General features: G+C 50.3%; 1 protein-coding gene across 5 annotated transcripts; it reads left to right on the forward strand.

Moving 5' to 3' along the window:
- The first annotated feature begins 2,178 nt into the window (after positions 1-2,178).
- On the forward strand, positions 2,179-22,299 carry ANKRD33 (ankyrin repeat domain 33). 5 transcript variants are annotated; one of them, XM_045061829.1, is made up of 6 exons: positions 2,179-4,505; positions 5,786-5,955; positions 18,374-18,626; positions 18,842-18,971; positions 19,155-19,295; positions 20,967-22,299. In XM_045061829.1, the coding sequence occupies exons 3-6, from the start codon at positions 18,462-18,464 to the stop codon at positions 21,695-21,697; spliced, it is 1,167 nt and encodes a 388-aa protein (XP_044917764.1). In that variant the 5' UTR covers positions 2,179-4,505; positions 5,786-5,955; positions 18,374-18,461; the 3' UTR covers positions 21,698-22,299. The 5 variants fall into 5 exon arrangements, with proteins under 5 accessions (XP_044917764.1, XP_011282248.1, XP_019690525.1 ...); XM_011283946.4 differs by lacking the exons at positions 2,179-4,505; positions 5,786-5,955 and adding an exon at positions 17,850-18,190; XM_019834966.3 differs by lacking the exons at positions 2,179-4,505; positions 5,786-5,955 and adding an exon at positions 17,850-18,190 and having other exon boundaries at positions 18,374-18,608.
- The last annotated feature ends 951 nt before the right edge of the window (positions 22,300-23,250 follow it).

Here is a 23,250-nt window from a genome sequence, read left to right on the forward strand (position 1 = left end):
ACATTGTGTGATGTAAGGTGAGGTCTTGTGGCCCTGGCAAGAAGGAGGGAGGCCTCGCTGGGGATCACGTGGGCTTCTGCATTTGGGGGATTATGTAGACCCCTGGGTGTGTGTGAAGATGTGTTCAGGCAAGTGGGTCCCGGCACCCGGGCAGTAGGGTACTCTCCTCTGCCCTGTGAGCACCCCCAATGCCCCCAGAGCTATCATCAGTGCTGGATAAAGAGGCCAGACAATATCCTCACCTCCTGAGGCTGACGTTGCAGAGAAGTCACCAGAGATGGGCTTGAAACCAGCGAGGCTGCTCCCAAGATCTGTTCCCTGGCTTCCTGTCCCTAGCCCACCCTCCCTCTGCCTGCCTCCTCAAGGCTCTCAGCTGCCAAGCACCTTCCACAGGGCCCACTCCCACTGCCCCGGGGACTCCGCCAGGCCAGACACAAGGCCCGATACCCACCCACCCCCATCTCCCCAGAACTAGCAACTGGCCCTCCTTGGAATCACCTGAGAGGTAGGACCTGGGGATCCCGTTTTTACGGACAAGGAAATGGACTCTGAGGGCTCTGAGGCTCGAAGTAACGGACTCAAGCTCCTCCGAGTGGGGAGTGGGTAGTAACTGGGAGGATTTTCAGCCCGGCCCCTGGTGTCTGAGGGCCAAGTTCTGTCTCCAGCCGCCCTGGCTCGCCCGCCCCGCGGGCTCCAGGCCCCGGCCTTGGGTTCCCCCTCCCCGCCCACAGTCACATCCGTCCTGTTCAGACAGAGATCGATGCGTCAATGTCCCAACGCCGGCCTTAACCACAGACCGGTGCGGACGTCGCGCGTGTGAGTAGAGGCGGGCGGGCCCCCCAGGACCCTTTGGAGTCCCGACCCCGCGAGGGGCAGAACCCGAGCGCTGGTTTTCGGTGTCTGGTAAAGCGCTGTGCCTTCAGCTCGGGACCCCTCGGCCCCTGCCCCCCACCCGCAGCGCTCGCCCCTAGGAGGGTTCGCGAGGCACCCGAAGCCCCCGCCCCTCGGGGGCCGGGCGTCAGAGGGGCGTGCGGTGCGCGCCCCGGCCCCTCCCCCAGGCGGGGGTGGGGGAGGGGAGGGAGCAGATGGCAGCAATTACGGCTCGGACCCTCCCCCGCCCGTAGCCCGAGGCCGGAAGACCGGCTGCGAGCGCTTTCCAGGGCGGGAGGGGCGGCCGCCTCCGCGGCCAGCTAGCCGGCGGGGGGCGGGGCGGGGTGGGGCCGGGGCGCCGGCCCGGGAGGGGACTTCCTTCCCCCGGGGAACCGGCTGGGAGATTCCCTTATGGAAAGCCAAGCCCCACCTTCCCGCTCCCGGCCCCAGAATGCTTGCAGGCCCGTGTCCCGACAAGCCCAGCGTCCGCAGGTCTCAAAGCTCCTAGGATTTTCAGGTTGGGCCAGTGGTCCAGGCTGGGGAGAGGGGAGCTGTAAGGTTGTGCGGGTTGTGATCTAAACGAGGGCCGGGTGGAGAGGTTAAAAGGGGTGTGAAGTCCAAGCCTTGGGTCTTGGCAGGTGCTGCTCTTTCTGGAGGAAGGCAAGGGGCTTTTTCTTACAAAGGGTCCCGATGAGCGGGTCTGGACTGCCCCTGTTTTAGGACTGCTGACTGTAGACAGGGGGGAGAGTAAATGGCTAGAGTAGGCTTCTGGGGCTCTGGGGCAGGGCCAAAGAGAGCTGGAGGACACTCGTGGCTCAGGACAGAGATGACTCTACCAATTGAGCTTCCCTGGTTCTTTCTTCCTGAGTTCCTCGCCCATCGTTCCCCTGTTGTCCAGTCCACTAGCAAATTTTGTCCCTTCTGTCTCTAAGATGTATCTTGGATCAGTCCCAGCTCCCCACCTCCTGTGTCTCAGCCCCTATCACCTCCTTGCACAACTGCAAAGTCATCTGTCTGCTCTCTTGGACCCTGACCGTCAATTCACACAGCTTCCAGGGGGACGTTAAAAATACCAATCAGGAAGGGGCGCCTGGGTGGCGCAGTCGGTTAAGCGTCCGACTTCAGCCAGGTCACGATCTCGCGGTCCGGGAGTTCGAGCCCCGCGTCGGGCTCTGGGCTGATGGCTCAGAGCCTGGAGCCTGTTTCCGATTCGGTGTCTCCCTCTCTCTCTGCCCCTCCCCCGTTCATGCTCTGTCTCTCTCTGTCCCAAAAATAAATAAACGTTGAAAAAAAATAAAAAAAAAATACCAATCAGGAAAAAAAAAAAAAAAAAAAGAGCACGTCACTCCCTGTTTAACAACCTTGCGTAGCTTCCCTTGGAGGAAAGCCCTAATTTCTTAACACTGCCCCTGCCTATTCTGACCTCTCCTAGTTCACTCTCCCCTCTGCCCAGATGCCACTCACACTGGCTGCCTTTTTTATTCCTTGAACTTGACAAGCTTTTCCCCACCTCTGGCTTCGGTCTTGCTGTTCCCTTTGCCTGGAACATTCTGCCCAGATCCTTCACAGGGTTGTCAGCTCCCCATCAATCCTGACCACAATGCTACAGCAGCCCCACACCCAACTGCCTGGTGTACTGTGTCACTTAACTGTATCTATTTCTTCAGGACTTAACTGCTTTCTGTAATTATCTTCTTTATTCACTTGGTTTGTGGTTTGTTTCACTTACCAGAATGACAGCAGGTGTCTTTCTTATTCTCTGCTAGCACAATGCCTGGCACAGACCTAGGAGGTGCTGAACGTACTTCACGCATTTAAGGAATGCAGGAGTCCCTGGGGAATGAACTGGATACTAATCCATTTGGTCACTTCCAAGGAAGGGGGCCCCTCCCTGGGAGAAGCCAGCGGCAAATCCCTGTATTCACCTATGTTTCACCTAAATGCCTCATAGATTAGGGCAGGCCTGTGGTTTCCAGTATCAGTAAACTTAGCAGCCAAGACTCATTGAGCATTTACGATGTGCCAGGCATTATTCTAAGTGCTTTACATAGTTTAACTAATTTAATTTGTACAACAAAGTAGATACTAATATCCTCAGCAGAGACATACTAGGACACACACAAGAATGTGTGGTCAGTCTGCAAACACATGCATGCATCATCAGCACTGAGTTGGTTATTATTGTACAACAGATGGGTGAGTTGAGTAAATAAATACACAGGTGCACCCGGGGCATTTAATAAGTGGAGCAGGAAGGCAGAATGGAACAGGAGGACAGAACGTTAGGGAAGGATCAGCATGGGGGGTGGGGGTGGGGGACACACGGCTAGTTTGGGCAAGTGGGTAGAAGAGGAAGTGTAGGGCCACAGCCCAGGCCCATGCTCTGGATCCCTACAGCACCCAGGAGTATAGCCACAGCCGTGGGGCAGTGGCAAGGGCCTGGGTCCTGGTATTCTGCCCCCCACCAGAGGAGTGATCTTGGGCTACCACTTATCCTCGTGGGGCCACATTAGCAAAAGACTGGGGAAGGCTTACATACTACCTAACTGCCAGAGCCAGCGCTGGGATTAAATTTAAAAACGCTCATGAAAGCACTTCGTCAGCCGCAGAGGGTTGTTGCTGGGAAGGAATAGGACAAGGGTGCAGGCTGCCAGCCTGAGAAGCTGGGGGTTGGAGCCATACTTTGGCCCTTCTTGAGTCACAGTCCACTGCTGCGTGCCCCTCCAGGGTGGGCCAGGGTTTACCAGTTGTTGTGTCTTCTGGACTTGCCCTGGTACCGAGTTTGTACTCAGTGGGTTTTCGTGGAGTGAACACGTGTGTTTGTTGAGTGAATGCCCGAGTGAGGGAAGGCCCCGGGGAAGAGTAAGAGAGGAGAATAAATACATGAGTGAAAGGTGGAATAAATGAAGAAGGGACTAGAGATACCTTTTGCCTCGGAGCCTCAGTTTCTTTATCCGTAAAAGACCGTGGTAAGGCGTGGCCCACCCTTCTCTCTGGGCTCTAGTGCGGATCTGATGAGACGTGGCGGGTCCATGGAGGCCACCCTTTGCTGTCGATGCTGAGCTGAAATGACCAGTGCTCCCCTCCCCCACATCCCTGTCCCCCGGAATTTATAGATTCCTCATTGTCCTGCACAAAGGCCCTCTTGGGGAGGAGGCGGGGTGGGTGAGGAGACTGGGGAATTAAAAAGTCAGAGGCTGAGTAACAGCCAGCCACACCCGAGGCCCCATAAATCTTCCTGGGCTCCCTGTGAGACGGACTTGCTTTGCCCTCACCCCGAGTGGCTTGCAGGGCTTCTGCTGCTTGGGATCAGGTCACCCTCACAGCTCTGAAGCATCACCGTCTCCACCGTGGAGGTGTGGAGGCCTGAAGACAAGACCCTGAGAGTGGGGGAGGGGTGGATCCTATTGTTTTATGCCTGTGACGTCAGGAAGTCCTTCCTCCCATCCCGCTCCGCTCCCTTGCTTATCCCTGTAATTCTAGCCCGCTGCTGTTGGGGCTGAGCAGAAAAATGAGCCTTGTGTGGGTATTCGGAGTTCCCTGGTGAAGGGGGGCCCGGAGGTCCAGACTCCAGGACGGCAGCAGCCTTACCGCCCCCCCCCACTTCCCCTGCCGTCCGGCATCTCACGGAGACGGTAGGAGCCCAGGGTAGAGCTGGCAGATGGTGCAGTGTTAACAGATGACAAGAAAACAGAATTACTCAGCTGCTCTGTCCCTCATGTTCCTGGAAGGGGATGGCCTTCAAACTGGAAAGAGACAATGAAGTCAATTGGGAGGGTTGGCGATGAGAGGGAGGGAGAGAAGCTTTGGGGGCACAGGGAACTGCAAACCAGCACATGGACGACCTGGCTTGGAATCCCATCTCAGAAAATCACCGCGGGGGGGGGGGGTGCGAAGAGGGGGGATCTCAAGCAGGTCCACTAACCCGCTCAGTGTCTGTGTTTCTCATCTATAAAATGGGTTGATGAAAAACCCTGCCTTACCTTCTCACTGGCTTTTATGAAGATAATGGGGATTTTTCTCTTTATAAAATGGGCTTTACTGCGTGTGAAGATGTCAAAATATAAGAGGTTACTTATAAACTGTAAGTGCCAGCCCCTTAGTTGTTTGTGAAATCATTTTTTTAAGTTTGTTTATTTTGAGAGACAGCAGGGGACAGACAGAATTCCAAGCAGGCTCCTCACTATCAGCGCAGAACCCCATGGGGGGCTCGAACCCATGAACCCCAAGATCATGCCCTGAGCTGAAACCAAGAGTCGAATGCTCAACTGACTGAGCCACTCAGGCGCCCCAGTGAAATCATTTTTTTTAAGTTTATTTATTTATTTTGAGAGAGAAAGAGCACTTGGGGGGGGGAGGGGCAGAGAGAGAGAATCCCAAGCAGGCTCTTCGCTGCCAGAGCCCAACGTGGGGCTTGATCTCACAAACCAAGAGATCATGACTTGAGCCAAAATCAAGAGAGAAATCAAGAGTCAGACGCTTAATTGACTGACTGAGTCACCCAGGCACCACCCCCCTGTGAAATCATTTTTAAACAACAAAATGGAATAGAGTAGAAAACATCATGTACAATGTTACCTAAAACTTTTGCTTTTAGTTCTGTGGTTGTTCATGTGTCCTGGGGCCAGAGGTAGATGTATTTTACTGTGGGTGATGGTCAAAAACGTTTGAAATATTCCAAGTAGTGGAAATTCTTCAGTGGTATCTCCAGAATGGAAAGGTGGATGAAGGGAAACGAACAATAAGAAATGCACCAGGAGAAATATAAATGGAGAATGTGGTGGGCCTTGGGCTATGGCATTCCTGGTGGGGAGACCTGGCTTTGAGTAACTCAGCGTAACTGAGATTGGGGGTGGGGCACTTAGGACCCATCGGAGCGCCCTCTTGGTGGGTAACAAGAATCTCTGTTTTGTAGGATGCCTTGGCTCTGAATCCTGAGGACACTGTCCCTGAATCCTTACTAGGCCATGGCCACTGCTCACTCGGCATGGCCCTGAGCTGAGCCAGGAAGGGGCTGGTCAGTGAGAACCTTGAACTCCTGTGCTTGGACCCTTCCCCCCAACACATCCACTAAGAGTGCAACAGGTATGATGTAGTGGTCGTCAGGACCCCCTGCCTGAACTTCACCCATGACCCTCATCCCCACCTCCACCCCAGGGGCCATAGTCCAGTGGTGGTGAACTGGTCAGAAGGGACCCTAAATCAATCCCAGACTTCCCTGGCTGGCATTGAGTTACGAGCTGTGGGTTTTGTGATGTAGATATGGTAAGGGAGGAGGGGGCATGACCTATGGCAGGTCACAAGGGACCCCCAGAAGAGGCCAGAGCTGGGGTCAGAGGTCATCTCCTCCATTCTCTATCCCACCATGTTGGGTCCTGTCCCGAGTCTAGTTCCTAAGCTGGGGTAGGCCATTTCCCTACTGACTGCCGGCCCCCACTATACCTGCCACCAGGCCTGTAGGGTGGGAATAGGGAGCTTGTGCTGGAAAAAGACCCTGGAAGAAAGCCAGAGGTTGAGATGACAGTACATTTGGTTCCCTCCCAGTGACTGGCCTGTGCTCTAAACTTGACTCGAGAGTTTGCTGAGCTCTTTCTCTATAGATGTGCCACTACACTTTCCCCAAATCTTCCCCTTCCCTTCTGATTGAATTCCACAAGCCAAGACTCCTGCAAACCCCGGCCCAAAGGATTAGATGGCTGGAGATATGGCATGATGGTTAGGGACCAGATAGAGACTCAAGCCACTGCTCCAGACAATGTATGTGATCAGGGCTTAAGAGAGTGTTAGAAGGATAGACGATGGAAAGATCCAGACGATGAGATGAGAAAGATCAAAACTGAAAAGATGGTGAAGAGGTGAAGTCAGGCAGGCAGAAAGGAGATGGACAGACAGAAGGCAGTGAGGAGATCAAGACTGAAGGGAAGGAAGTTGGAGTGGCAAGAAAAGATCATTCTAGTGTACCCCCATCAGAAGACCCCAGCAGCTAAGAAATCAGAAGGAAGATAACCTGATAGCCTGTACTGTTCCCTCATGGTTAATCCTCGACACTGCCACACTGAGGCCCTGACTGAAATGTACCTGTAACACCCAGGATGTCATCGTATTTTACGCATTAACCAGCTACCTCCAGTCCCCCTCTACCACAATCATCCCTAACAGCAAAGACATGCACGAGGAGGGTCAACACCCAGCCTGGGGAACCGGAAAGGGGGTTAGGAAGGGACAAGCATACAGTCCTCCTGAGGACAGAAGCTTGAACAGGGCACCATGGAACAGCTTTGCTGCAGGCAGAAGGTAAAAGAAACCTCACAAACCTTCTGGGTATCCAGTCAGCTTGGCTAAAGCTGATCTACAAAAATAAATCCCCTGTCTACCATGCTTTGGGACCCCAAATGGGACCCCATCCCCCTCCTCCTGTGCACCTGCCCTGCCAAGACCTTGCCCCTACACCCAACCCCAGGACCCTATGCTATAACCTCAACGCTGGTTTGAGGATGTTCCCCTAATTCCTGCCCAGGGCTGCCACCTGCTGGCTGAGAGTGGCCTTGCAGAACAAGACCCTTGCCGAGGCTGGGGGTGCTCTGTGCTGAACCAGAGGTAGCTTCTCTAGGCTTGGAGGAAGATAATTGGAAAAGCAAAATGTGAAATGAAGTTCCCTTTTACCTAGTTAGATGTCCTTGGAGCCTCTCAGCACAGATCAAAGTCTCCTATGCCTTTACAGTCATTGCTGAACAGCACTGGAGGTGGGGAGGGGGAGGCTCTTCAGGCCAGAGGAGAGACTGTCAGGGAACTTGCATTTCCTGAGTGGCTAACACTGTGCTAGATACAGGAGACAAGGACGACCAAGGTGAGGGAAACAGCCAAGAGCAAGATTAATGATAACTCATGTGAAGAGCCAAAGTACATGTCTGACACAAAGCAGGTTTCAGTTAATAGTTATTGAATGAATGAATGAATGAATGAATGGGTGCCGTTTAGAGGCAACACTGAGAAGCGATGAACTCTGTGTACAAGAGAGATTGGGGAGGGGTGCCTGGTTGGCTCAGGCTATGGAACATGATTCTGGATCTTGGGGGCAGGAGTTCGAGCCCCAGGTTTGGTGCAGAGATTACTTTAAAATATATATACATACATATAGGCAGTTGGGGAGGAAGAGGAGGAAATAATCAGGGAAATCTTTGTGATTCTTTTTCCCCTTTTGTTATGAAGTAATAATGATTTTTTTATGTTTATTTATTTTTGAGAGAAAGAGCACAAGCAGGGGAGGGGCAGAGAGAGAGGAAAACACAGAATCTGAAGCAGGCTCCAGGCTCTGAGCTGTCAGCGCAGAGCCCAGGGCAGGACTCGAACCCACAAACAGTGAGATCATGACGGAGCCAAAGTTGGATGCTCAACTGACTGAGCCACCCAAGCGCCCTGAAGTAGTAATTATCTTGGTGGGAGATTCAAACATCATAGAAGTTGTAAAAGGAAAACATGGGGTTTCCTTTCACCTCATTCCTATTCTCCCTCAAGTTAACCACTGGCAATGCTTAAAAAAATTTTTTTTCTCAGTGTTTATTTATTTTTGAGAGAGGGAGAGAGAAAGAGCGCGAGTGGGGGAGGGGCAGAGAGAGGGGGAGACACAGAATCTGCGCTGTCAGCGCAGAGCCCCATGGAGGGCTCGAACTCACAAACTGTGAGATCACAACCTGAGCCGAAGTCGGAGGCTTAACCGACTGAGCCTCCCAGGCACCCCGGCGATGCTTTAACACAGGTCATTTACAAGAGTCCTGGGACTTGGCTACATGTTAGAATCACATGGAGAGATTTTATTTTTTATTTTAATTTTTTCTTTAATGTTTATTTTTGAGAGAAAGAGAGCGCAAGCAAGGAAGAGACAGAGAGAGGGAGACAGAGGATCCAAAGCAGGTTTCGCACGGACAGCACAGAGGCCGCTTTGGGGCTCGAACTCACAAACCATGAGATCACGACCTGAGCTGAAGCCAGACGCTGAACTGACTGAGCCACTCAGGTGCCCCTTTTTTATTTTAATTTAAAAAATGTATTAATTTATTTTAAGTACTCTCTGTACCCAACATGGGACTCAAACTCATAACCCTGAGTCCAAGAGTCACATGTTCTTCCAACTGAGCCACCCAGGCGCCCCACATGGGGAGATTTTAGAATCCCATCACCCAAGTTGTGCTCAGATTAATTACCTCAGAATCTCCGGAGTGGGTACCAGGCATCATTATTTTTTTAATGTTTGTCTGTTTGTTTGTTAATTATTTAATTATTTATTTTTGAGAGAGAGAGAGAGAGAGAGAGAGAGAGAGAGAGAGAACAAGTGGGGGAGGTACAGAGAGAGCAGGGGACAGAGGATCCGAGGCAGGCTCTGTGCTGACAGCAGAGAGCCTGATGCCGGGCTGGAACTCACTAACTTCAAGATCACAACCTGAGCCAAAGCTGGACGCTTCACTGACTGAGCCACCCAGGCACCCGCCCCTCATACTATTGTTTTTTTTTGTTTGTTTGTTTGTTTTTATTATTTTTTTCAGCGTTTTTATTTATTTTTGGGATAGAGAGAGACAGAGCATGAACGGGGGAGGGGCAGAGAGAGAGGGAGACACAGAATCGGAAACAGGCTCCAGGCTCTGAGCCATCAGCCCAGAGCCTGACGCGGGGCTCGAACTCCCGGACCGCGAGATCGTGACCTGGCTGAAGTCAGACGCTTAACCAACTGCGCCACCCAGGCGCCCCATACTATTGTTTTTAAAGTGACTGAGTACAGGGTACAGCCAATGTTTACAACTACTGTTCCAGGCCTCTGTATGCATTTGCATACATGTAAGTAGCCAATCTCACGCACACACACACACACACACACACACACACACACACACACACTTTTTTTTTTCCTCTTCAATTAACAACATGTCTCAGGGATATTTTCAGAGTAGTCCATATGGACCTAATTATTTTTTAATGGAGGCATACATAATCTCATGTGATATATCTCATATTTTTTCAAGCCCTTCCTCTACTAATGAACATTTTAAGTTAGAAAATTTTTTTTTACAATTAGAAACAATGCTGCAAAGTATATACAGTATATCTTTGTTCACATATACGAGTACTGTTTTGGAAAGATTTCTAAACGCAAAATTTCTGGGTTCATGTGTATGTACATTTGTTATTTTGAAAGATGCTGTCAAAATGCTTTCCAAAAATACTTCACTAATTTACATTCCCCCCAACAGTGTAAGCACTTAATATTATTAATGTTTAATTTTTGCTAAGCTGTGGACCCAAAATAATATTTCATTATTGTTTTAATTTGCCTTTTCCTGCTTACTTGTGAGATTAAGCATCTTTACAAATGTTTATTGGCCTTTTGTATTTCTTCTATGAATTAATTATGTCTTTTGCCCATATTCCTATTAGATTGTTTTTTAATTAATTAGGATTAGAGGAAATTTTATTTCCAATAGCATGACTGCTTAGGCTCTGGACTGATATTCCCAAGTTAAAACAGCAAAAATGCCAGTTAAGGGCTGCCTGCTAGTGTAGTCAGTTAAGCTCTTGATCTCGGCTTAGGTCATGATCTCAATGTTCGTGAGTTCGTGTCCCGCATCGGGCTCTGTGCAGGTGCATGGAGCCTGATTGGGATTCTGTCTTTCCTTCTCTCTGCCCCCTCCCCCACTTGTGCTCTCTAAATAAATGAATGAATTAATAAATAAATAAATAAATAAATAAATAAATAAACAAACCAACAAACTTAAAAATTTATTTTAAAAATGCTAGTTAAAATACAAATACAAATTATTTTAAAAGCTTAGAAGAGCTGGCCAGATAGCAAGAATTTATTAGGTTAAAATCTAAGGGAAGGCAGGAACCCAGACAAGGAAACAAAACATGGAATCTACTTTAGTCTGAAAATATTTTTTGGGGGCGCCTGGGTGGCTCAGTTGGTTAAGCGGTCCACTTCAGTTCAGGTCATGATCTTGGGGTTCACGAGTGCAAGCCCCATGTCGGGTTCTATGCTGACAGCTTGGAGCCTGGAGCCTGCTTTGGACTCTGTGTCTCCTTCTCTCTCTCTGCCCCTCCCCTGCTCATGCTCTGTCTCTCTGTCTCTCTCTCTCACTGTCGAAAATAAATTAAAAAACATTTTTGAAAATATTTTTGAATTAGGCAAACTTGAGCTTCAATTTCCAGTCTTTTTCTTTTTTTTAAGTTTTATTGTATTTATGTATGTATTTGTTTATTTTAATGTTTATTTTTGGGAGACAGAGAGACAGAGTGGGGGAGGGGCAGAGAGTGAGGGAGACACAGAATCCGAAGCAAGCTCCAGGCCCTGAGCTGTCAGCACGTAGCCTGATGCAGGGCTCAAACCCACGAAACATGGGATCATGACCTGGGCCGAAGTCGGATGCTCAACCGACTGAGTCACCCAGGCACCCCTTAAGTTTTATTTATTCAAGTAATCTCTATACCCAACATGGGGCTTGAACTCACAACCTGGAGATCAAGGGGCTCATGCTCTTTCGACTGAGTCAGCCAGCCACCCCACAATATCCACAGTCTATCTTTGACAGAGGCAAGGTGAACTTAATGGGAGATTTTCAGAATTTTCCAGCATTGATGAAGGACAATTTACAGATCCAAAAGCGGGATAGATATAACATCTGAAGAAAGATAAACAATAAGAAATTCATGCCTACACGTAAGAGTAAAACTTTATTTAAAAAAATTTTTTAAGTTTATTTATTTTGAGAGAGAGAGAGAGAGGGAGTGCGCATATGCATGCGCTTGAGCTGGAGCGTGAGTCAGGGAGGGGAAGGGCGGGGGGAGAGAGAGAGAATCCCAAGCAGGCTCCATGCTGTCAGCACAGAGCCCAAGGTGGGCCTCAGACCGCGAACTGTGAGATCATGACCTGAGCCGAAACCAAGAATCGGATGCTTAAGCGACCGAGCCACCCAGGCGCCCCAAGAGTAAAACTTTAGAACACCACAGACAAAGAGAAGATTTTAAAGGCAGCAAGAGCAAAAAGGCAAGCTTTAAAGGAAAGCAAACTTGTTTGCAAGTTTATATGAAAGAATAAAAATCGGTTTTGAAAAAGAAACTTGAACATGGAGAACCCCACTGTCAGGCAGTCAGACAGACCCCAAAGCTAGAGTAATGCAATCAAGGGGGCCTTCGCGGAAGAGCCGTCTAAAAAGGTGACGTCAGAGAACTCAAAACACAGCATGAAACATTAAAGAGAATTCGCAGTTCGTATACCATAGAGGTGACACTAGACATCAAGGGAGAGAGAACTGTCTCATAGATGGGGTCATCTCACTAACTGGAGAGAAACGAAGCTGGATCCCCAACAATTAGCACAGACTGGATGGCTTAAACAACAGACATGTATCTCCTCACGGTTCTGGAGGCTGGACGTCCAAGACCAAAGTGCCAACAGGGTTGGCTTCTGGTGAGAACCCTCTCCTTGGCTTATATACCATAGATTTCTCACTGTGCCCTCACTCGGCCTTTCCACTATCTCACACGGGACAGGGGCAGTGGGGAGAGAGAAAGAAAGGGACAGAGAGGGGCGCCCGGGGGGCTCAGTCAGTTAAGCATCCAAATTCGGCTCAGGTCATGATCTCATGGTTCGTGAATTCGAGCCCTGCATAGGGGTCATGCGCTGTCACTGCAGAGCCTGCTTGGGATTCTTTCTCTCTCTCTGCCCACCCCCCCCCGCCCCTCTCAAAATTAATTAATTAATTATAAAAAGAAAAAAGGAACAGAGAGAACAGGAGGGACCTTTGGTGTCTCTTTCTTTTCTTGAAAGGACAGCAACCCTAGTGGATTTGGACCCCAATCCATGACCTCATTTAATTAAAAAAAAATTTTTTTTTACATTTATTTATTTTTCAGAGACAGAGTACAAGTGGGGCAGGGGTAGGGTCCCCCCCCCATTTAATTTTAAGGACGTCCACAAAGGCCCTGTCTTCAAATACAGTTACATTGAGGGTGAGGGTTTCCACATACGAATTTTAGCAGGCACACAATTCATAACAGATCCCTTCTCCACACTGTATATGAGAATAAATTCAGATGGATTAAAGACTATTAAAAACAAAATAGCAGGGGCACCTGGGTGGCTCAGTCAGTTAAGTGTCCAGCTTTGGCTCAGGTCATGATCTCACGGTTCCTGAGTTCAAGCCCCACGTCGGGCTCTGTGCTGACAGCTCAGAGCCTGGAGTCTGTTTTGGATTCTGGGTCTCCCTCTCTCTCTGCCCCTCCCCTGCTTGTGCTCTGTCACTCTCTCTCTCTCTCTCTCAAAAATAAATAAACATTAAACATTTTTTTAAACAAATAAATAAATAAATAAATAAACATTAAAAAAATTTTTTAAAAAGATTGCAGGGGCACCTAGGTGGCTCAGTCGGTTGAGCGTCTGACTCTTGGTTTCAGCTCAGGTCGTGATCTCAGGGTTATGAGACCATTCTCCAAGTAGGGTGCTCCATGCTGAGCCTGGAGCCTGCTTAAGATTCTCTCTCTCCCGCTCACTCTCTGACCCTCCCCCGCTTGTGTCCCCATGCCCACGCTCTCTCTCTCTCTCTCTATCCCCCCAAAACAGGAAAGTAGAAACGAATAAAACTGCAAGATTAATAAAATAAATGAAGATCTTTGTGATCTTGGAGTGGAAAGTTCTTAAACAAAGACCCAACGGCACAAAGCATAAGGAGAAATTTTGATGACTTTCCAAAAATGTATGTGGTACAGTCGGGACACTTAAAAACCCATTTGACAATGGAGGCGTCTGGACGGCTCAGTCGGTTGAGTGTCTAACTCTTGATTTGGGCTCAGGTCATGATCCCAGGGTCGTGGGATCCATCCCCTCATTGGGCCCGTGGAGCCTACCTGGGATTGTTTCTCTCCTCTCCCTGCCCTTCCCCCACTCATTCCCTCTCTTTCTCTCAAAATAAATAAATAAATAAATAAATAAATAAATACACTTAAAAAACAAAAACCATTTAAAAATGGGTTTATTATCTAGAATATTAAAAGGAATTCCTGAAACAGCAATAAGAAAAAGATAAGAAAACTCAACAGAGTATCGGACAAAGGCTAGGAACAGGCGGTTTGCAGCAGGGGACACAAGCATGGCTTTCAGGTATTTGGGAAGATGCTCACCTTGTCGATAACCAGAAAAATCCGGTGTAAAATTGGGATACTACCTTCTAGTTCTGTACCATCCGATTGACAAAAATTAGAAGGCTGGATAATTACGAGCGTGGCCAAGGATGTAGGGAGGCTTTTCTGCATCGCTGGTGGGCACACTTCAGAAATAGGGCGCAATCTGACAATACCTGGTCATTAAGCATATATGTGCCCTGTGACCTAGCAGTCTCAGAGACACTCTCTCACAGGCCTACTAGATGCGTTCCGGGATGTTCGTGCAGCGTTATTTTTTATTTTTTTATTTTTTTTTAACCTTTATTTATTTTTGAGACAGAGAGAGACAGAGCATGAACAGGGGAGGGTCAGAGAGAGGGAGACACAGAATCTGAAACAGGCTCCAGGCTCTGAGCTGTCAGCACAGAGCCTGACGCGAGGCTCGAACTCACGGACTGCAAGATCACGACCCCAGCTGAAGTCGGACGCTTAACCGACTGAGCCACCCAGACGCCCCATGCAGCGTTATTTGTAGTGGCAGGAAGTTGGAGGCAACTGGGTGTTCAACACTGGAAGAACAGAGAAGTCAAATCTGATGGATGCACACTGTGGAATTAAAAACAATTTTTTTTTAATGTTTATTTATTCTTAGAGAGAGAGAGCGGGAGCAGGGAAGGAACAGAGAATCTGACGCAGGCTCCGCGCTGTCAGCACAAAGCCTGACGCAGGGCTCAGACCCACAAGCCGTGAGATCATGACCTGAGCTGAAGTCGGACACTCCACCGACTGAGCCACCCAGGCTCCCCACAATGGTGCAATTTTATGCAGTGGGAAGAAGAGGGGAGAAAGACCGAGATAAAAAGTATGCCCCGTATCTTTTAGCAAGAGAGCAAAGATTTTCCCAGGAGCGTCACCCATCAGACCGCTGCTTGTATTTTGCCGGCCAAAACTGTGTTACGTGGTCACATTTAACTAAAAAGTGATTAGAGAGACGGGGGTGAGAGATGGGGATTGTGCCATCTGATGAGTGATGTCTAACACATAATCTACTAGATTTCTTTCAGCGGCTGCATAGAATTCCATGGTGTGCGTTCACCACATTTTACTGTCGTGGCTGGAAGTACACAGCCATCTTGTGACCATGAGGAAAAGTCAAGAGACTCCCAGAGAAGGCCCCTGCCATCATTAGTTTATATCAACACCAACAGCTTATCCCTGAACTTCTTAATCTTGTGTGAAGAATAAACCCCTATTTAGTTAAGCCATTTGTGTCAGTTAGGGCTCAGCCGTAGACAACAGAAATAAATCTGGCTGCTGGCAACATAAAGGAATGGAGAAACACGTTCTAGGTTCAGAAACAACTCCCAGCTTCGACAAGCACATGACCTCTGCCGGTGTTCGGGAAGCAGCAGTCACTGCTACAGGAAGCCGATGAATCAGGAAGCTGCTCACCAGAGCCCTACTGCATCTGTCCTGATCTGTGACAGCAAAACAGATGTCCCATGGTATTTAGCTCTGTTCCAAATTTATGTCTTGCACAAGAGCAGAAACTAAATCACAGATTCCTAACGCGAGGGAATCGAGGAAGTGTCGTTTTAGTTTTTTTCCCTTCGGTAGTTCAGGAGAAACTCTAAAAGGGAGTTTGGAATCCATGTTGGTGCCCACCACACCCGGAGGCCAGCTTTTGGTTACTTACAACCCAAGACATTCCTGACTTAGCACACAGCACAGAAAGCAAGGAGGAGTGGATCTCAAAAACAGCGTGGGGTAAAAAAAAAAAAAAAAAAAAAAAAAAAAACAGAATGAGCTCTGTCACACAGTTCTAAGGTGTTGGTTAAAACATTCATACATCAGCACTACCTTTTTTATTTTTTATTTTACAGAGAGAGAGAGAGGACACGATCGTGGGAGAGGGGCAGAGGGAGAGACAGAGAGAATCCCAAGCAGGCTCCGTGCTCAGCTCAGACACGGGGCTGGGTCCCAGGATCCTGGGATCATGACCTGAGGGAAAATCAAGAGTCTGACACTCAGCTGACTGAGGCACCCAAGCGCCCCAACACTACTTAAAAAAAAATTTTTTTTTAATGTTTATTTATTTGTGAGAGAGAGAGAGAGAGAGAGAGGGTTAGGAGCAGAGAGAAAGGGAGACACAGACTCTGAAGCGGCTCCAGGCTCTGAGCTGTCAGCACAGAGCCTGACGTGGGGCTGGAACTCACGGACCACGAGATCATAACCTGAGCTGAAGTTGGACGCTCAGCCGACTGAGCCACCCAGGCGCCCCCCAACACTACTTTAAAAAAAATTTTTTTTTTTAATGTTTTATTTATTTTTGACAGAGAGAGAGAGACAGAGCATGAGCGGGGGAGGGGCAGAGAGAGAGGGAGACACAGAATCTGAAGCAGGCTCCAGGCTCTGAGCTGTCAGCCCAGAGCCCGACGTGGGGCTCGAACTTGTGAACCACGAGATCGTGACCTGAGCTGAAGTCGGACGCTCAACCGACTGAGCCACCCAGGAGCCCCCCAACACTAGTTTTTAAAAAAAATTTGTTTAATGTTTATTTTTGAGAGAGACAGACAGACAGAGCATGAGTGGGGGAGGGGCAGAGAGAGGGAGACACAGAATCCAAAGCAGGCTCCAGGCTCTGAGCTGTCAGCACAGAGCCCCACACGGGCTCGAGCTCACAAACTGTGAGATCATGACCGAGCCGAAGTCAGATGCTTAACAGACTGAGTCACACAGGAGCCCCCAACACTACTTTTTCTAATGCAATGTACATTTTCAAGGATGTATAAGTACCAGTTGGTAATCGGAAGGATGAGAAGAATCGGCTGTAGGGATCAGGGATGAAAGAGAAAAACCAAATAAACTAAAATTTATTTTTTTTTAACATTTATTCATTTTTTGATAGAGAGAGACAGAGCCTGAGTGGGGGAGGGGCAGAGAGAGAGGGAGACACAGAACCCGAAGCAGGCTTCAGGCTCCGCACTGACAGCACGGAGACCAGCACAGAGCCCGACGCGGGGCTTGAACTCACAGACTGTGAGATCATGACCTGAGCCAAAGTCAGACGCCCACCAGCCTGAGCTACCCAGGCACCCCTCAAATAAACTAAAATTTAAAAAAAGATCTTGTACATGCTGATCGTGGGAGTGATATAAACAGAGGAATATGGTTGGCTCAATTTTCTACAACTGAGGTCCAAAACTGACCGATTAAATTTAATATTTAGTATTAGTTTAAAGAATGATTTAATAATTATTGATAAATAATTATAACTAATTTCATTCAGTTATCTAATATTAATGCAATTTAAATATTTTGTATTTAATTTACCATACCAAAACTAGTCCATGAAACTTACTATGTCATGGTTTCTTTTTTTTTTTTTTTTTAAGTTTATTTCTTTCCTTTGAGAGAGAACGAGCAGAGGAGGGGCAAAGAGAGAGAACCCCAAGCAGGCTCCATCCTGTCAGCCTGGAGCTGGAAGGGGGCTGGATCTCACAAACTGTGAGATCATGACCTGAGCCCAAATCAAGAGTAGGATGCTTAACTGACTGAGCCACCCAGGAGCCCCCATCATAATTTATGTACTCCTAATTAGGCAATTCTTTATGTTTTAATTTCCCCAGAACCTCAAAAGAATAGGTCCGGGGGACCCCCGGAGCCCCACCTCCCCCAGTCCCAGCCCCTATTCAGGGAGACATCTGCCCTGCACTCTCTCCTTCCAGCACCCCCGCTTGGCGGAAGGGAAAGGGACTTCGGGCTTTCCGGGGTTGGGTGGGGGACACCTCGCGACCCCTCTTCCCCCCCCCCCGCCCCAGCCTCCGAAGGGTGTGTTTTTGGTGCAGGAGGAGCTGGGGGAGGAGCCACCGTGACTCGGGCCCCGCCCACTCGGGGCAGGCTCCAGGGCGGGTCCGGGTCGCTGGGGGAGGAGAGCACCCGCCCCTCCCGACCCCCCATCCCCTACTAACCCAGCTTGATCCAGCTCAGCCCCGGGGTGTTTGCAGCAGCTCGTTCCGTAAGTCCAGCCATCTGTTACCTGCGCTGCTTTCTGGGGACAGAGAGTCCCCGTCGGGCCGGCCCGGAGACCCGGGGAGTGTGCTCCCGGGAGTCTGCGGGATGCCGTGAGCCCCCGGCAATGGCTGCCTCCCGGGGAACCTCCACACGCCGCCGGGTAAGGTCCTGCGGGAAAGGGAAGACCACCCCTCTCCTTGACTCTCGCTGGGATCCTCCCAGCGAACGCTGCTGCCCTCTTAGGGCCCCGGCCCACAACTTGTCTTCTCATAAGGTGGGTGGGGTGCTGGGACCCCACCCTGGGATACAGGGAGGCACTGCTCCCCTCCATTCTGTGTTCTAGATGGCACCCGCGTGAGGGGGAGCGACGGGTCTTCTTGCCCCCCGGGCTGGAAGAGGAAGAGCGGCCGTTGTGCCGGGGAGGGCCGGACATGTCGGAGGCATCGTCCTGCCCTGGCAGCGAGACCCCTGCCCCAGGCTGCAGGCTGGGGGCCTTGTACTGGGCCTGTGTCCGCAATGATCCTGTCCAGCTCCAAGCCGCATTGGATGGTGGGGTCTCCCCGGAGGAGGCCGTCCAGGTGGATGGCAATGGGAGGGTGAGCCACCCCAGGTGCTCCCCAGGGCAGCTGGTGCAACTCTGAGTCCCCAGCGCCGCGCATTCAGTGCCTGCATCCTTGGGAGGGAGGGAGGGAGCCAGGGTGCGTCTTCCTGGAGGCTGGGACATCTCTGGGAATGGTGTGGATTTAGAGGGCACAGGGACCCCAAGGAGATCCTGGAAAAGAGAGCAGGAGCTGAGCTGCCCCTCCCCCAGACAGGTCTTATGGTCGCCTGCTACCGCGGTTTTGAGAATGTTGTGGCCTTGCTCAGCCGCTGCCCTTTCCTCGATGTGAACCAGCAGGATAAGGAAGGGGACACAGCCCTCATGCTGGCTGCCCAAGCAGGTGACAGACTGTTGACCTTACCTCCTACCATTCCCCCCCCCCCACTTCAGATGGAGCCACAACCCCACACTTTTTGTATAAGGTTCTCCCACCATGGACACTGTTGTGCTTGGTGGAGGGTGTGTTTGGGGCGTCATCACTCTCTTTCCGGGACAGCTAAGCTCTGTCCTTGGTGCCTCGCAGGTCATGTGCCTCTGGTGAGTCTCCTGCTCAACTACTACCCAGGCCTGGACCTGGAGCGCCGGGACCAGCGGGGGCTAACGGCACTGATGAAGGCCGCCATTCGGAACCGTTCGGAATGTGTGGCGGCCCTCCTCCTGGCAGGTGCGTGGGGTCTGGACCGGGATTTGTGACCTCCGGTCCCTCCCCAAGCTCTCCAGCCTGACACTAAGTCAGCTGTATAGTCGCAGAGAGAAGTGGAGATGGAGGATCAATCGAGGCCAACTTCCTGGAGGAGGGGAGTGTGCTTGAGCTTCTCACAATCAACAAAGTCTAGCTCTTGGATAGCTCTATTTCCATGGTGAATGTTGGTCTAGGGAGGATAACCTAGACCAGCTGGAAAAACAAGAAAGGGTGCTATCTGGAACCAGACTTGGGTTCTGGTCCGGGCTCTGTCACTAGCTGAGTGACCCGGGACAGATGGCTTCCCTCTCTGGGCCTTACCAGTATAATGAAGGTGTTGGCTTTCTCTGGGATGCCTTCCATCTCTGACAAGGCAGGGTTCCAGGGACACGATGATGTGTAGTTGGGGCATGTGGCTGCGTGGGGTTGTTCTGGAGTGAAGTTCACACTGTTCGTGCGGTCTTGGGCCTTCACTCTTCCTGAGGTGGGGCTGCCCTCTGTGTATCACCCTGGGGGACCCCTGCCTCCAGCTCTTCCCTTCCCCAAGCCATCTAACTGTGTCTGGGGTGCGAAAGGAGGAAACTCCACACCCCTCTTTTGTCCCAAGTTGACTGCTCTCCCCCCACCTGGATTCGAGGGGTGTGCTGATGAACAGAAGAATGGGGAGTGGGAACCAGCAGGGCCCCACTCCACCTGCCCAGAAGGTGCAGCTCGGGCCTCCCCCTGTCCTGAGCCACCTGCACGCCACCCCTTTATTGGCTCAGGAGATCTCTAGTCTTTTTTTTTTTTTTAATTTTTTTTTTTTTTTTACATTTATTTATTTTTGAGACACAGAGAGAGACAGAGCACAAGTGGGGGAGGGGCAGAGAGAGAAAGAGACAAAGAACCCAAAGCAGGATCCGGGCTCTGAGCTGTCAGCACAGAGCCCGACGACGCGGGGCTCGAACTCACAAACCATGAGATCATGACCTGAGCTGAAGTCAGATGCCTAACTGACTGAGCCACCCAGGCGCCCCAGGAGATCTTATTCTATTCCAGGTTCGGAGACCCCCAACAGGTCCCTCTGAAGTCTTTTCCCCTCTCTGGACTTCAGTTTTCTTCTTTAGTCTTTTTTTTTTTTTTTAAGTTTATTTATTTATTTTGAGAGAGAGAGACAGGGAAAGAGAGAGAGAGAGAGCATGAGCAGGGGAGGGGCAGAGAGAGAGAGAGAGAGAGGGAGAGACAGAATCCCAAGCGGCCTCTGCACTGTCAGCATGGAGCCCCAACTGGGGGCTCGATCCCACGAACCGCAAGATGGCGACCTGAGCCAAAATCAAGAGCTGGACGCTTAACTGACTGAGCCACCCAGGGTCCCTGCATGTCCCACGCAGCCACATGCCCCAACTACACATCATCGTGTCCCTGGAACCCTGCCTTGTCAGAGATGGAAGGCATCCCAGAGAAAGCCAACACCTTCATTATACTGGGAAGTTGGGATCCGGGACTGGTACTGTCCCCAGGCTATAGCCACTGATGGCTCCCGGATTCCAGCTGCGACGGGGTGGGACTCTGGTTTTTCATCTGACGCCAATCAGGCCTGCTGCTAAAGAGTCTGCCCTTCTGCAACTCACCAATCCCTGTCCCATCGCACGCCACTCCTGTGCCCCCTCCCAGGTGCTGAGCTGACAGCGGTGGATCCTGTCCGGGGCAAGACGGCCCTAGAGTGGGCAGTGCTGACTGACAGCTTCGACACCGTGCAAAGGATCCGGAAGCTGCTGCGGCGCCCCCAGATAGAGCAGCTCAGCCAGCATTACCAGCCCGAGTGGCCAGCCCTGCCTGGGCTCGTGGCCCAGGCCCAGGCCCAGGCCCAGGCGGCCCCATCTCTTCTAGAGCGACTCCAGGCCACCTTGAGCCTCCCCTTTGCCCAGTTTCCTCAGGAGGGGGGTGTCCTGGACCACCTTGTGACCATCACGACCAGCCTGGCCAGTCCCTTCCTCACCACTGCCTGCCACACCCTGTGCCCTGAGCACCCACCTGCACTGGGCACCCGAAGCAAGTCTGTGCCAGAGCTGCTAGGCACTGCCCCTCCCCCGCCCCCAGATCCCCAGCCCCCCCAGGTGGCCCCTGGCCCCAGGGCCCTCATCCCCTACCAGAACCCTCAGGGCGTGTTGAGTATGTGCCCTCAGTGGCTACAGCCCAGGGACAATAGCAGCCCCAGGCCCCAAGCCCCCAAGATCCGCCTCTCCAAGGCACCCTCATCGCCCAGACAGCACAAGCCAGAGTCCAGGCCTGGAGAGAATCGAAGGTTGGCCCTTCCTATCTGGAGATATCAGGAGCTCAGGATGGAGAGGAGGAAGCAGGAGGAGGAGGCCAGGCAGGCACAAAGTCAGGGAAAGATGGGCTAGGCCAGGCTGGGAGCAGGTGATCAGGTCCCTCCCTAAGGCTCCTTTGCCCTCTGGAGCCCCTTCTGCTCTCCCATCCAGATCTGTACAAATGATTCTACTCTAATCTACTTAGGAGGTTGTCCACACAGCGCTATTTGCGATACTAAGAGTGGAAACAACCTAAGTGTCCATCAGCAGGGGACTAGCTAAATTGCTTATGGCTGTGATAAGTATACATCCATATGATGTATTTTATACAGTGGTAAAACGAGTAAGGAAGCTCTTTACGTTCTGATGTGAAACTATCTCTAAGAGGTATTAAGTGAAAGTCATCAAGGGGTGGAAGAGCGTGTATGGCATGCTACTACTCGTCCATGTAAAATCTGCACCAAGATAAACTTGACCAATACAAATATATAGGGAGTACCAAGATGTATTTAAGTACTTGATGAATGAAGGATCAAAGGAGGAAACGAAAAACCATTACTGACAGTGGAAATACGAATCCCGGAATGAGATTGAAAAGTTAGGTACAAAAAAGTTAATTCTTACCCGGCAATAACACCATAACTTTTTTTTTTTTTCTGCCAGACAAAAATAAATTGCTACTTATCAGTCGTCTACAGGTTAACCTCTTAACTTCCTATAGAAAATCTGGGCCCTAATCAATAGTAAATACTATGTCAGACAAAATTACTTCCCCTGGATGACCCATAGGTGGGGTTATTAGCCAGTGATCTAAAACACCTTGAAAAGGGGCGCCTGGGTGGCTCAGTCGGTTAAGTGTCTGACTTCAGCTCAGGTCATGATCTCATAGGTTTGGTTCATAAGGGCTCTGTGCTGACATCTCAGAGCCTGGAGCCTGCTTTGGATTCTGTGTCTCCCTCCTTCTTTGCCCCTCCCCTGCTCGCTTTCTGTCTCTAAAAAACTGAATAAACATTAAAAAAAAAAATGTTTGTTTTGGGGCTCCTGGGTGGCTCAGTCGGTTAAGCGTCTGACTTCAGCTCAGGTCATGATCTCGCAGTCCGTGAGTTCAAGCCCCACATGGGGCTCTGTGCTGACAGCTCAGAGCCTGGAGCCTTGTTTCAGATTCTGTGTCTCCCTCTCTCTCTGACCCTCCCCCGTTCATGCTCTGACTCTCTCTGTCTCAAAAATAAATAAATGTTAAAAATTTTAAGAAAAAATGTTTTAATATCTTGAAAGGCACTTAGTAATTTTTCATGTGTGCTTTATTTAAAATTGTTTTTCATCAGTTAAAAATGTTTTTAATTTTTTATTTGAGAGAGAGAGAGCACGAGTGGGAGAAGGGCAGAGAGAGAGAGAGAGAGAGAATCCCAGCACTCTTAGCACAGAGCCGGGCAGGGGGCACCATCATCTCGCCACCCTAGGATCATGACCTGAGCCAAAATCCAGAGTCGGGCGCTCAACTGACTGAGCCACCTAGGTGCCCCTCAGGTTTTCCTTTTTTCAAAGATTTTCTGTGTAAGTACTCTCCACACCCAACATAGGGCTCAAACTCACAACCCCGAGATCAAGAAAGAGTCTCATGCTCCACTGAATGAGCCAGCCAGGCA

Source organism: Felis catus, chromosome B4, assembly GCF_018350175.1.
Source record: "Felis catus isolate Fca126 chromosome B4, F.catus_Fca126_mat1.0, whole genome shotgun sequence".
Lineage (NCBI taxonomy): Eukaryota > Metazoa > Chordata > Mammalia > Carnivora > Felidae > Felis > Felis catus.